At 30.5% G+C, this 16,350-nt stretch overlaps 1 protein-coding gene across 2 annotated transcripts; it reads left to right on the top strand.

Annotated features, from left to right (window-relative positions):
• The first annotated feature begins 419 nt into the window (after positions 1–419).
• On the top strand, positions 420–15,793 carry LOC143058780 (uncharacterized). 2 transcript variants are annotated; one of them, XM_076232222.1, is made up of 8 exons: positions 420–526; positions 7,623–7,735; positions 8,945–9,262; positions 10,187–10,302; positions 12,431–12,629; positions 13,564–13,653; positions 14,497–14,587; positions 15,304–15,793. In XM_076232222.1, the coding sequence occupies exons 2-8, from the start codon at positions 7,669–7,671 to the stop codon at positions 15,320–15,322; spliced, it is 900 nt and encodes a 299-aa protein (XP_076088337.1). In that variant the 5' UTR covers positions 420–526; positions 7,623–7,668; the 3' UTR covers positions 15,323–15,793. The 2 variants fall into 2 exon arrangements, with proteins under 2 accessions (XP_076088337.1, XP_076088338.1); XM_076232223.1 differs by lacking the exon at positions 13,564–13,653.
• The last annotated feature ends 557 nt before the right edge of the window (positions 15,794–16,350 follow it).

Here is a 16,350-nt window from a genome sequence, read left to right as displayed (position 1 = left end):
AATAGAAAATTTGTATCTTTAAAGACAAGTCATTATATTATATATCCCCACTGCGTGGAATATAAAATGTTTTTTCCTAATACTTAATAATTAGCATTTACTTGACAAATGTCAACCTACATTTACAATACCAACCTGTCTCATGAATAACTGAATAAATCATTATAGTTCGTATCAAAAATGTTTAATGGCCGACTAACTGATAACAAATATTATTTTTAGCCTAATTGAAGAAAGAGAAGCACCTTTTTCAGAATGCTTTTACTTTCATTGTTTGTGCGATTCAGGTCGAACTCATAAATTCCGAAAATAATAACAACTTTTAAACTGAGAATGAAAACAGGTGAAATTTATCATTTCAAGCTCGGTTTGTTTTTGGGGGTTTAATTTTAGGTCAAAGTGATTTTCATCTGTGTAAAGGTATTTTGTAAAGATTGAACATAGATTGTTTTATCAAAAATTCAAATCTAGTGTTTTGGGGAATACCAGAAAGTTATTTAGGATCTTATTTAATATTTTAGAAAAGGTAGGGATTGTTTTTGTACAAAATTTGACTGTTTTTGACAAATTGAGAATTAAATCATGTCCTTCATTTTTATCTTATTCCAACTTTACTTACTCTTCGATCAATTGTAAGGTATCATATAAGGAGGCTCGAGGGTACAAAATTTTCAGCAAAAAATTACACATTTGTTTTTCCGTTACAAATTTTATTTATTACACTATTAGTTATTACTTTCTTTTATGGTACAAAAATCAACCAAAGAAATCGATTCGGTTTTACCCCAGATCACTTAAAATTGTTTATATCATTGAAAAAGCTCCAAAGTATCTCCCTTTGGTTCAAAAATGCCATTTTTTTTTGCATTAAAAATTGAAATATCTTTTTTAACACATCGGTGACCTATATTTTTTATTATTGTTTTCAAATAAGCTGTTCAGATACTAAATAATTGTAAAATTTCAGCGATTTCTGTAATAAGGTTATTTTTTTCTTTCGATAATACCTATATTGCTCCTATAACTTCAACAGAAAAAAAGGACATTAACAAAAAAGTATGCGTCTTTCAGAGGCAGATTGTGAGCTTAAATAAACGGAGACCCCATTTTTTTATTTAATTTTTCTATTTAGTATATGGTAAAGTATTTTTAAAAAAAATATAGCGAAATCCTATATTAAAAAAATGATTAATACCCGCAAGCCACCCTTAGTGAGAGAAATTGTTTTTGTATGTTTTAGAATTTCTCACTAAAGTGAAGGGAAAGATACACACATAAAAATTAAAGACAAAGTAGAGCAGATAACTGCTAAAACCTTTGAACTTCTTTATTGTTGTACCCTGCCAACACAGATAAACAACAGACACCACATGGTGTAGAAGTTACGAATGTGAACTATCTATCCAAGCAGCCTTGTCATGCAATAATTTTTGCAATGCATCAAAATATTTTAGCATTATATATGTTTTACATGTTTTGCCTGTATATTTTATTATGCGGAAGATATTTACAGCTTACTATTAATAAATTCATCATAAGATAAAACTATTGTAACCGACCTGTCCTTTTTCAAGTTAACTAGTATGCAAACTTAAAGAAAGTAAGGAAACCTACTCTAAATTCAAATAAGCCCCCTCTCCACTTGCAAAACGTGCAACATATGTATTTTAGAGTTCACAAAGTGTACATAGAATCATAAGGTACATTCCGTTTCATTAAACTTAGGTAGAACAAGCATACAATTTTCTCATGAAATCTTATCGCTCAATTTAGATTTACACTAATATTAACATCTAGTATCAAAATGGCAATATACAGAAAGTGACGATTTTAGATTGCTCACAGTTAAAAAGTTTATTAAGCGTTTGTTGAAAGATAAAAAGACAACATTTTTCAGACTTTGATATCAATCACTCTATCTTATTTTCAAATTCTTGTTTACATTTAATACGATATTTACCCATGACCTCTAGATGTTAAATTAATGTTCTAGTAAATAAATGCTATAAATAAATGATAAAGAAAATTAAAGTTGAAGTTACTAAGAATAGTGATAAAAAAAAATTTAAATTTGAAATTTGATCTCATGAAAATGATAAATAATATTTGTTTTTATTTATAACCATTTAACATATACCTGTACAAATAACCCTCATTATTCATTAGTGTTTTTGTCAACACAGGCTTGCTCTATTGTAAATAAATGCTATAAATAAATGATAAAGAAAATTAAAGTTACTAAGAATAGTGATAAAATTAAAAACTGTGTTGACATTTGATCTCGTAAAAATGATAAAAAATATTTGTTTTTATTTATACCATTTAACATATGCCTGTACAAATAACCTTCATTATTCATCGGTATTTTTTGTAAACACAAACTTGATCTGTTTGATGGGATGAAGGAATGACAAACAAATAAATATGTATGAATTAAAACTGTCATTTACTATTAAAATGACGAAGAAGCGACACAATGAAAAACATTTATAATAATTAAATCAGTAATCTATATTTATAAACAACATGTATGGTTACATGTATAATGGCAAAACTTTATTGACCCATCCAATCAAAAATTGGGGTTACATTCGAATATAACACTGACTTCTTGTGTAACAAAGTAAAATATTAACCTGATATGCCTCACCGAATAAATGCTGAATGTACACAATACTCTACTTAACAAAATTAAAATATTTCAAATTTAAAATAGTTTCAACATTAATTTATCATCGAAATTTGTTTTCAGGGAGGAATGGTTGGTATAATTTCAGTTCCAAAATTTGTTCTGCTACTTTCTATCTGCAAACTGAAGCGCCTTCTGAGATAAGATCACATCAGGGGAAGGAACTAACTTAGTATTAACATTTCTCCAACATAATTTCACAGACCTGTGCCGTTTTCTCAATACCTTTAAGTTTGCCTAAAAATCATTTTCGATCAAAATTAGCATTTTTGTCAACATAGGCTTGCTCTGTTTGATGGGATGAAGGAATGACAAACAAATAAATATGTATGAATTGAAAACTGTCATTTACTATTAAAATGACGAAGAAGCTACACAATGAAAAACATGTATAATAATTAAATCAAATAAATCACATTTCGTAAACAACATACATGGTAATAATGACAAAACCTTATTGACCCATCCCATCAAAGATTGGATTACATTCGCAACAATCTATCCGATCACAAGCAGTGATTGTGATACAAGGTAGTGTACATTCTGTATATATGATTCGTCTAAACATCAGCCCAACAATGTTAGATCTGTAAATTTGCTTTCGCAAATTGTTTGTTCTTCCCTCGCCGGGATTTGAACTAATGCTACTGAGATATCGTGACACCAAATAGCCTAGCATGAGTTAGAATACCAGCGTGGGAAGAACAAAAAATCCTCTCAGATTATGGTTGTCAGAGGCCCATGTCCTCATGGCAACCAACACCTTACAAAAACCATATACACTACACAATATTACCAAAGTCCACAATGTACACAGGATTGAAATTAAAGAGGCCCATGTCCCCGATTTCAATTTGATCAAAGATACAAACATATATTCAATTAAGAGTCTTATGACACTTATATCTACATGTGAATACCCTCTCTTATTATGATAGATAGAAGCATTTGTCCCTATGGCAACCAACGTACTACAACGTTTAGTAAAGGATTGAATGAAAGAGGCCCTGTCCCCATTTAATTTAAAGACAGCATCCTAATTTTACCTTCTCTTAGTCCAAGTAACTTCACCAAAAATACTTCTGTAAAAAATTAATAAATATCTATATCAAAACATTATCAACTATAATGTCATCAATTTTTTTCCATTTGCATGAATGTATCGAAAATACATCACATACAATAATAAAAACTTACTTATTAAAATTAGGAAAACATCAGGCAAAAGCAAAAACGTATTTTTTTTTTTAAATACGAATTTCTTAATTTTTTGTTACACATAACTTATATAATTATTTAATTAAGACTGACATGATGACACGTTTATAACACAGTGGCAAGAACAAAAGACCTTCAAGTGAGGCTTCAACGTTTATCCTGAAAGAACAGCTTTGAGCTGTATCAGAGGTCCCTATCCCCATGATACTACATCAAAACACATAAAAACAGATTCAGATGTTAAGACGAGGCATTGGTTTTCCCAATAAGCTCCATGGTTATGGCCTCATTGAATAACTCCTCATTTACTTCATCCCATGATAAATGCAAAGGGTCTACTTCCCTCCACTGCTTATTTTCCTGATCATACGGAAATGTTGACTCAATTCCAGCTTTATTCGCCATGTTTGCAATGGTAGCCGCATATTTCATCAGTTTCGGTGATTCAGTAGGATATTTTTTCAAAACAAATTATAAATGCAAAAAGCTTCGTGCCATTGTGGCAATGACTCATTTTTTGGCTTATTACTACTACTTTTTACAAATGTTAAAAAATCATCCTTCTCTAATGGAATATATTTGACCACTCTAGATTAGGATTTAAGTAAATCTTCCAGATTAGAGTATTTATTTTATCCAAATATTAGCTTTTGAGTTTAGGATCCACACCCAAAGCCATCGGATGAGATAAACCTTGGCCTCCTGAATCGGTTGAAAATATACCTGTGTTTAATTTTTCTGTAGTAGATGGTTAACCACATGCTGATTCGGAGTTCCTTCAATTGGCAACGAACACTGTTGGAAGCTCCTGTTAATAACATTAAGTAAGAAGGATTGCAGCTCTCATATAATTGGTTAACAATCATATTTGATGCGTATGACTGCAATGGTGTCGTCATGTCTGTTGCATTACATGTATTGTTATCTTGCCTTGGAGGACAAACGGAATTAATACTCCACGACTGGTGTACAGGTTTTAAAATTAGATCTGGTGAAATTGCATCCTTGCATCCCCAGAACCTGCTCATTACTATTAGTATTTGGAACATTCTGATTGCACTGTGACTTCTCAGATCTATCTATGTTTCCCGTTAATTATTCGAGCCTCTGGGTCCTTTTTATTTACGGTTACTTCTTTTGGGTGATTGCGATGTCATTTCTGATGAGATAATTGCTGGGAAATAAAACAAAATATACTGTATGCATAATATAGAACTTAAACAAGCAACAAAAGCCTTTAGAAAATAATCAATATATAAATTTCATATGCACTTCTCACCTGTACCATATATACTTAATACCCTTAAATGGATTTCAATGCAAGACTTTAATATCAATCATTCTACTAAATCTACAAATTCTTGTTTACATTTCATACAATATTTGCCCATGACCTCAATAATTTAAATCAAGATTCGTGTACTTAACGTCTGTTTGTAAATTTGAACACCTTTATTTTGTTTTGTTAAGATAAACCCCTCATTGATATCCGGCTTAGATTGTGAACGCCAAAAGCACGCTTCTTCTACAAAAACACATCATTGACGCTGGAATCAAAATGTTTAAAAATTCCAATTAAGTACGAAGTTAAAGAGCATTAGATGTAAACAAATAAAACAATACCTTTAAAGATTAACTATCAACATGACGCGAACTGTTTTTAAAGTTTGAAAATTTAAATTGATAATCAATGTTTTGACACAGTCCCTTTTTCAAGTCTTATTTGTCAACATCAGCGTCGGATATATACAGTTACGTAACAAACTAAAAAAAAAAATTACACGAACAAAGAACCAGTAAGACCTGTAGTATAAGTAACTGAGTATGTCCTATTTTTATATTAAGTATTTCAACTTTATTGTGAAATAATTCGATACAATACAAATAAGTGTATTTTGTATTTAAGTATACACAGATAGCTTGTAATCGTAAAGGTCCAATGATTCATCCGAATATGATAAGGTAAACAGATAAATAATCCCATTTAGAATATAGTTAGATTGAAATATGTATAAAATCATATATAAAAAAATAATTTAAAATTGTTATATCTATGTTTTCTAATCATATAATAATACAGTAATTTAATGCCAAATCCGAAACAGCTTCAACAAGACAGATGTTGATGTTAAATCCTAGTAAACATTTTTCAAAGCGTTTTCTTGGTATTCAATTCATCAAACTCGTCATTTGATGTTGCTAACGCGTCATGTTTCTTTTCTATAATTGTTACACTGACATAATTAGATGAAACAGCGACCCAATTTTGACACAAATCAAAATAAAATATAGAGATGAATAAACTCATCGTAAATACGCGATGTTTTCCTGGGGTCAAAATGCTTATTATTTTTAAAAAAAAACTCGTAGCTTTGAGATCATTTATAAGTGTATCGATTTGTATGCAATTGTACTACATGGTTCCATATCACAAAAGGAAGCTTGATTGAATTTGGAGGTTATGGTCGTTTGCATAGCAATGAGGAGTTAAAAATGGATTAAAAGAAAGCAAAGTTTTGAATTTTCGTTTGAACTGAATATTTCTAATAAATTTTAAGGTGTTGACAACTTGTTTATATTTTGGGTTTGTGATATGCTTAATCTGATTGTGAATTTATGTAATGAATTTTGAACAGTGTTTTCCAGTGGGTCAAAATAAGGGTGCAAGTATTAATTTGATAGATTTCAATCTTAAAGGTGAATTTAATAAAACAAAAATAGATATCTGATGTGGCACATTTTCAAATTGGTCAACATCAGGTTGAAAAGGGTCTTTAATTAAACTTTGTTTGATTTCAATAGAAATTGGATGGTATGGATGTTTGCTTATAATTATTTGATCATTTTGTTGTGTATTTGTCCTTTTTTACATTAAAAGTTACCTCCGTTACAAAGTTTCAGCTAAAGTTTGTTTTAGTTGTTTTTGTAAGTAGCTGTAATTTTACTTGTATTGTTACTTAGAATCGTACTGTACTGTTAGATATTAGCCATTGCGTTGTCATTATATATCCTTCCGAGTGATGAGTTTGAATGTTATTTGTCATTAAATTGTCAATTGTTAAAAAGTTTGTGAACATGTTCTTGAAAAGTTCTTCAGAGCAGCATCAAACTTGAATGCAGTTTCCATTCTTGCGACCCTCGGATCATTTTGTTTTGTATTGTTATCATGCATGCTTAAGTAAAAACAATAGGTAGCCTATGATGTAGAAACGAGTATTTAAAGACCGATATGACAAGACTGGACCAAAAACGCAAATCATCTAATATTGGTCCCAAGTAAATCTATATAAATCCATATGCTTGTTAGTGTTAACTATTTTCTACGATGGATAGTAATCACCTTAGTAATGCAGTTACCATTTTTGTATGAATAACTTGACGAACTATTTAAATCTTTGCATTGTTTTGATTGCTGCTGAAAATGTCAACAATCAAAAGTTTTATTTGCATTTTTGCTTTATTGCAATATCATAGAAAAACACTAGACTTACTTTTCATTTATGTGGGAAATATTACATTTGTTCTGCTGTTTTACAAAATAAATACTTTTTTTTACCCTCTGAATTCAGAAGCGCTCTAAAGTTATATTTTCGGTTATATTTTCTTCATACGGGAAGTATATCAATTTATAAATTGTTGGCTACTATTGTTTTATGTAAAGAAAAAGATATGCCATTTTTACTGAATTGCAATTTAAGACTGATATTTTTTGTAGACTAACGCTTTATGATAGCAAAGCTATTTTAAATCAGCAAGACACAATGAAGATACGCTACATGCTTGTCAGTTATTTTCTGTTTCTATTAAAGTTTATTTCATCTTCATCAGGTGAGTCTTAATAATGTATTTGAAAACAACAGGGGGGAAATCTGATTAAACAAAATTAGGAGGACATATGCAGTATCAAATGTACAACCATAAAAGATTTTCCTGTTTACGAAAATCATATCCCTTTGATAAAAGGGACTTTTAGTGTTTGAAAATCACATCCCTTTGATAAAAGGGACTTTTAGTGTTTGACGTGGCTCGGTACTTATACATCTCGTCAATGTGTTTGTATTGTCTTTCATTTTTTTTTTTTTGGGGGGGGGGGGGGTGTTTTGTATATGCGACTTTTTGTATTTCTTTGGTTAACGTGACTCTGTACTTTAAAAGATCCCGTTAGTATGATATTGTTCTATTATATGTCATTATGATATATTTCTGATATGAATTACAATATACGTTGAACCACAAACGTCAAAATCATTTAATCGCGTAGTGGAATTAACTATTTGTGGATTCTTATAAATTCTATATTATAACCTTTGGACTAGTTTAAATCTCGGTCTATTTATGAAATTTATTCTTACATACTTTCGATTTTGTAACCCTGTATACTAACATTGCCTATGTAAATTTTAAAATTGTTTGTATGCACATTGAACGAAAAATCTATGTGACGTATAACATTTTCTGACGTCAGACACACAAATCAATGAATGTATTTTTAGATAGTAGATGTTTTTGTGTTCTGTTAAATTGTTCCTTTTAAAATTGTTATACGATGATGACTAATGTACCCATATTTTGACTATTTTATTTACTGTGTCTGTTTAGTTAACGCATCAATGTAAATATAACGGAATTTGATGAGACTGCGCTATAAAACAAGGTTTAATCCACCATTTTCTACATTTGAAAATGCCTGTACCAAGTCAGGAATATGACAGTTCTTGTCCATTCGTTTTTGATGCGTTTTGTTATTTGATTTTGCCATGTGATTATGGACTTTCCGAATTCATTTCCCTCTAAGTTCAGTATTTTTGTGATTTTACTTTTCACTCTGCATTAGAAAATGTTTTAATTGCAACTTTTCTTTTGATTACGATAAAAAATAGATGGTTATAATTTCTGAAATAAACATATATTTTAAAAGGGTCGATGTACAAGTTCAAATCTGAACCCTTAATTTCCTTGAATATCAACATCGTATTGCATATTGCTGTGTTTTCTAACCAATCGTTTAATTATAACTAAATAGTGATCTCTTTTCAGCAACAATTAACTGGAAACTTGAAACTATACCAGCCGTTTTTGGAGATGATATTATTCTAAAGTGCACACTCCCTCGGATCTGTTGCAAAACAATGCAGTCTCGAAGGTGGCTTGGAGGGAATGATCTACATCTACTGACAATGAATGGGTTTTCTATCAATACCAGCAAATATTCTGAAAATTTGAATAAAGAGAATAAAACTTCAATATTAATTATACATAATTTTGATATCATGGACATAAATATTCCATATGAGTGTATTTATGGATCGTCAACCTTTGTAAATATTCTGAATTTGACTGAAGATATATTTGAATGTAAGTACAAAAGAGTAGATCAAAAAACTAGAGATCTAGAACGCAAAGTTCCTCATTAAATAACGAAATCAAACCTCAAACAGATACAAAAAACACTGAATATTTAGCTTTGAATATTCAATACAATGTATGTGTGGTATTATTATGTTGGCTCCTTAAAAACGGTTTTAATAAAATTAACGGTATGGATAGCATACACCTGTATGGCAGTTGCATATATTTCTATTATATAATAACAATACCTGAGCAAAACATACAGACATGATTATTGCAAATGTCAAAAGAGTTGGGGTACAGCAGTCAACACTGTGTTATAAAACAGAGGCGAACGATTCCGGAGTGCCATTCAAACTCATAGATCGAAAACAAACTGACAAGGCCATGGCTAAAAAAGAAAAAAAGACAAACAGACAAATAATACTATAAACACAACATTGAAAACTAAAGACTAAGTAAAACAAACCGCACAAAAAACTTGGGGCGATCCCAGGTGCTCCGGAAGGGTAAGCAGATCCTGCTACATATGTGACACCCATTGTGTAGCTCATGTTATTACAAACCCGGTAAATAGTCTAGTTTGGTAGGTCATATTCAAGAAAAGGGAATAGGATTGAATTTTCAACATAAGGAACATATCCGATATCAATCTATGAAACGTATAACCCGTAACAGTCAACCAATTTGTGATGTCGTCCGTAAAACGTACGTAGGGATGTTTTTAAAGATCTTAATAATTTTAAAACACATATTTATGTGGCCATGGTAGTATGCTATCTGACAGGAATATGAGTAATTTGTCTCTAAAATTGTTTTAATAATGAAATGTTATTATGATAAATCTTCTGACACTGACTATTGCAATGTTGAATCATTATTTCATGTTACTGAATAAGTATATTATTTGATGTGGGTTTTTTTTGACAGATCACAAGTTTGAACCATATGTTGGGAGTATCAATATTACTAATACTAACGTGTTGTCTGTTCGTATATCTCTTGAAAGATTGTATCCACGACCAAAATGTTCGGCTGCAATTAACGTAAGTTATTTCAGTTTGTCACATTTTTAATATGACAATACATTTTTGAATAAGCCGAGTCATTATTTTATACAGAGTAGAATGGTCCTATTATCTGAATATAAACATGATATAGGACCATTCAAATAACAATTCAATTCGTATCAAACTTGAAAAAAACTATTTGGATGCTGGATGTGTATTGATTGAAAATTTAGTCTTCGATGCACGATTCTTTTTTATAAGTTGTTAGTGGCTTTGAACTAGCTGTTATCAACTGCGAGTACTCTTAGATCTGTACTTAATGTCTTTTCTTGTTGGAATATACAAGTACCCGGCCACGTGTTTTTTGCTAGATATATTTTCATATGTATCCATCTGATGAGTTAACCCCTTTTTCAACTGAATTTTATAGTTCGATTTCATGTTGTACTGGTACACCTGTCCAAGGTAAGGTGAGGGTTGGAATCCTGCTTACATATTTTTCCCTACCACATTATATATGTATGTACCTGTCCCAAGTCAGAAGCCTGTAATACAGTGTTGTCCTTTGTTGATGTGTTAAATATTTGTTTTTCGTTTAATTTATTTTGTACATAAATTAGACCGTTAGTTTTTTCGTTTGAATTGTTTTACATTTGTCATTTCCCTGGCCTTTTATAACTGACTATGCAGTATGGGCTCTGCTTAAAAAAGGGACGAAAGAAACCAAAGGGACAGTCAAACTCATAAATCTAAAACAAACTGACAACTCCATGGCTAAAAATGAAAAAGACAAACAGACAAACAATTGTACACATAACACAACGTAGAAAACTAAAGAATAAACAACACGAACCCCACCAAAAACTAGGGGTGATATCAGGTGCTTCGGAAGGGTAAGCAGATTCTGCTCCACATGTGGCACCCGTCGTGTTGCTTATGTGATAATAAATCCGGTAAATAGTCTAATTCGGTAGGTCAAATTCATGAAAGAGAAGGGGATTGTAGTTACGACGTAAGGAACATATCCGATATAATTTGTGAAACGGTTATTCTATAACGGTCAACCAACTCGTGATGGCGTCCGTAAAATTTACGAAGGGATGATTTCAACTTCACCATTTGAAAGTCTTGGTTTAATAGCTTCCTTGTGAGTAGCAACCCACTATAAAAAAAATCATGATAGGACATGCAAGCACTGGAATATCATATCAATTGGGAGATATATACCCCGTATGCAGGTGCTGCTGGAATGTTGCTACTTAGAAATGGAAAGTTCACAATTGGAAAGCTGAAATCATCTCTTGTGTCGTAAAGTTTTGTTTTCAACCGACCCTCATTGTCAATTTCTAGATGTAAGTCAAGATATGAGACCGACTTAACTGTAACTGTAGTATCCCTTTTCTCTAGTTCGATGGGATAGATGCGTTCCACATAGTCACCAAATTTTGAATTATTTAGTGAAAGAACATCATCTATATAGCTGAAAGTAGAGTCAAAGGATATTGCTAACTTCTTATCTTTCTTCCTAAGAAGTTCCTGCATGAAGTCAGCCTCATAATAATAAAGAAACAAGTCGGCAAGTATAGGGGCATAGTCTGTTGAAAAACACGTCCTCTGAACGTAAAAAATATGTTGTCAATCAAGAAATCAAGCATCTTGATAATATTAGTTTCAGAGAATTTTTTCTTTGAATCAGAGTGATCCTTTACAAAGTAGGAAGTTGAAGGCCATACGGTGACATACAGTTGATAATTTCTGTGGTATTTGGTCTGTTGTGGAGAGTTGTCTCATCAATACTAATTTCAAATCTTCTTTTGTATATTCAAATTAAAAAAAAGATAAATATTATGTTTTATATATCAATGTCTGGTTTTTACTATAAAACAAGTGCAGATGGACCTTTTTATTCAAGAAAATCCTGTATTTTACTAATATTTTGAGATATGTACTGCTATTGAATTATTTGTCATGCGTTTCCTGATTCTGTGTAGACTTCTAATCAATGTAATCATCCGGTAAACTTCAGCAACAAACAAGAGGATTGGCATGTTTGATTAGTAACCAAAGTTTGCGATCAACAATCATACTATTCTGTCGGTCATTTTTTTTTTTGTATTTTTTTGTTTCTTAGTAAATCTTTTTTATTGCTGTTTTTGCTGTTTAGGATGAAGATATTTCATCGTACATGACGGCAACTGCAATTCTGAAAGGACTCTTCTACTGTGCAATTATAACAGTAACATTCTTATTAACACCAGCAAGTTGCCCTGGATTTCTCAGCATTACTTGCGAAATAGGAACATACCTATATGTCTATGAGAAAAACATAACTTGTAATAAGATTATTAGCGATGAAAACCAAGGTAAGGCAATAATTGGAAATGAGTATTATCATCATAAGATTATTATATAATCTTTACACATATCATGCGTCGCAAGCGTTGTCTTGAAATAAACTTTACCAGGACCACTCAACTAGAATATTTATAAGCGAAGGCCGCATAAAAATCTTGACAGTTGAAGGGTTATAGACAAAAAAGGACCTTGATATATTTAGTCAATTAGTCTTAATAAGTTGTGAGCTGTTTTCTGTTCGTATGTCTGATTGCTACGTCTTAGACACATTCCCAGTTTTCATTCTCAATTATATTCATTATTTCGTCTAAAGTATGGGACGCTTTTTTATCTCTTTAACGGATTGGTCACTTACAAAGAATGTCATTGTTTATGTGAGAACCCGTTACTGCCACATGATAAGATAATGAAGGGAATACAAAATGAGATAAGTCGTCAACAGAAACCTGAGATTTAGCATGAACTAAGTTTCTGGATCGTAGACCTATAAATACAATCACAAACCCTACAAGAGTGTTGTTTTATACAACATAATTGAGAAGATATACACATTTGTAATTTTTGTCGTTATGGAATAAAGAACAACATTTTAAGTTAATATGTTTATCTTATTTCTTATTTTGGAAAGAAATGCTACCCATTGATACTTTGCATTTAGTTCTTGTCTTTTTCGTTACAAAATAAAATTTTGCTACTCAACAAGATATTTCATGTAAACCTTTTATTTTTGCTATTCATAAGTTCGAAAATGTTATGCATAATATATATACATCATGAATAAACGCCTTTAAACAACAAAAGTTTAAATATTCTGAACTGTTTCATATATTGTCGACCAAATAGTTTAGACGCATGTACATGTAGGTATACTGCTTGTAGAAACATATACATCATATTTGCATGTTAATTTCCAATCTTTAAAATGTATATGTTATTCTTCAGAAAAAACATGGATGAAATCTTTTATTATTATTCTTTTGATAACTAACGTTGTTATCATAATAGCTGCATGTGTGTGCTTTAGAATGACAAGTAAGAAGTTAAATATAATATATAATAATTACGTTTATAATATTTCGTTTCACAATAGAAGTTGAAAGTTAAGTTAGAAGAACAATATTTTCTGCACCAGATGTACATTTGGACAATGTACATGTATGCATATGATGATTCATGCCAATATATTTGATTTTTTTGTATTTAAACATGAAGGGTTCATATAATCCAAAATGGATTAAAACCACTATGAAAACATTTATATTGCGGTGACAGAAATAAACTGCTCAGTATAATCCATTTAACAAACTTATGCAATTTACCTTATATATGATAGTTACTGTTTATCAAATTGAATGAATAACGTATACACAAATGTAATATCACATTCAGTTACACTGAAATATAGCAAAAAACAAACCAGTATAATTTTCAATAATGTGATTTAAGATTACTAGTAGTTGGTTCAGTCAGTCCAATTAAATGGTTTTCTTCAACTGCACTATGAGTGAAATCGAAAACAATAATAATGGAACATAATAGTATTTAAATACAAAAACAAAAAACTTTTAATTTGAGTTTAATACAAGATATTAAAAAAATAATTGTCAAAATGAAAATAAGGAGATGATGTATGATTTCTAATGAGACATAATTACCACTGTTAGAAAAGTGGATATAAGCAAGAAAAGCAACTTAAAGATCTTTGCCAGTGAGAGAAACCCATGCCGTATAGTCTGCTTTTATAGTCCCAGGCATGAAAAATATCAAACAATTTAATCTAGAAAACTTACGGCATAATTTATAACAAAAACACAAATACAAAACAGATCAAGTCTACTTTATCAATTGTTTATTAATATTTTGTATTCCATGCAGAACCACAAAACTATCATAAAAGAATCACGACACAAGAAAATCAATTTACTGACAGATTTTCGACGGAACAATACGCCCTTACCGAAATTAGGTATGTATATTCCTCGTCAATATTTACGAATATATTTCAATATCCATTAGTCATATTCAAATGAAACAAAAAAAAATTCATTTAACTCCAGTTACTTTGCTTTAAATAGATCTCCCTTATATGCTTATCAGTTATTTGTTGATAACTTTGAATAGATATACATGTATGTCGATGTAGTATGAGTGCCAAAGATATAACCTCTAAATCCAAGTCACCATTTGTAAATTGAAAACAATATAGGTGATAGTACGGCCTTTGATACGGAGCCTTTGATAACACTGGACAGCAAGTTATTTAGGACACTAAAAATGACTGGTGTAAATCCATTCAAACAGGAAAACAAACGGTCTTAACTTAAAAAAACAAAACGAGAGAAATACTTATCAATCATATCTCCAAACGACAACAACTGAATCAGAGATTCCTGACTTAGAATAGGTGCATTAAATGCAGCGAATATGAATAGTTTGACACGCAGAAACTTTCTACCTAATTTGAAGTTGTTGTGTAAGAATACAATAAAAAAAAACTATAAAATATCAATTGACATGACTACCCTCAATCAAAACACATATTAACATAGACAAAAAAACATACACATAACGATTAAATGTAAATCAAAATAATAAAACATTTCTAGAATCTTCTGAAAGTTTCTATGTTGGTTTTATCTTTTATGTCCTTGACATTCAAAATAACTTTTTGCTTTAACACAGTTTCAAAATGATAGAATGAAAAAGAATGAAAAAGAAATAAAAGGAGTTCACTACTGTCTGTCCACCTTGAAACAACTTCAATAGTGACGGTGAATTGATTGTAAATAGTGTAAATAGTGTAAAACGAAAGTCATACAGAATCGTCGATGAACTTCAAATGACGACTACTTCGACAAATGCCCTATGGACATAATGAATTGGAAAATAGTTGTAAATATAGAAGAAGTACGAACATCAAATATCAATATGTCGTAGCTTGAAAACAGTGACTGAATTGACATTGCTTAAATAACTTAATCTTGAGTATTACTAGAAAGTGATAATGAACAGTGAGGTTAATATCTAAAGATATTTCATCAAGTAGACTAGTAATAATGGTCACCGATAGCATTGACTCATAGACATCTATTCAATTCAAATTACTACTTTGGAACTTAGTAAACAATCTGAGAAATCTATGTATGAATAAAATACTGACACAGATGTGAAATTTTTTTCAACGAAAAGTATTTTTTTCTTCAAATTACCCGTTTGTACAAACGACTATTTTATAATTTACTGTGTAAGCTTTACTTTATCGGCTCTAGGATGAAAATGCAAAATAATTGTACTTGGTTTATGAGGAGACTTGACTTTTTCAACATCTATCGCCCTATATTTAGAAAATTTAGTAAAATTTCTTTATCCGATCTTCAATGGTTTTTAAATTTTTGATTTGACATTATACAAAAAGATGCATTACTCATGCCAAAACAATAGCATGGACTTTAGAAAAACTCAAAGAAACGGTGAAACTCTTGTATTGCTAAAAATATATCAAAATCAATTTGTTAGTAAACGTCAATGAGGCAGTTACCCAAAATAAAATATATTTCACAAAGAACATACTATTGTTTTGAAGTATTTTAATTCAAAATATACACTGTTCTTGACAGGTCGAAGAAATAATTTAATAGTTTTTAATACCTATTTTAATGTTATGAAGCGGTGTTATTTACTAAAAAAAAGTTTAAAGATTTTAACTAAGTTTGATACGTTAATCAGATA

Source organism: Mytilus galloprovincialis, chromosome 14 (genome assembly GCF_965363235.1).
Source record: "Mytilus galloprovincialis chromosome 14, xbMytGall1.hap1.1, whole genome shotgun sequence".
NCBI lineage: Eukaryota > Metazoa > Mollusca > Bivalvia > Mytilida > Mytilidae > Mytilus > Mytilus galloprovincialis.
This window is presented reverse-complemented; position numbering and strand designations above follow the sequence as displayed.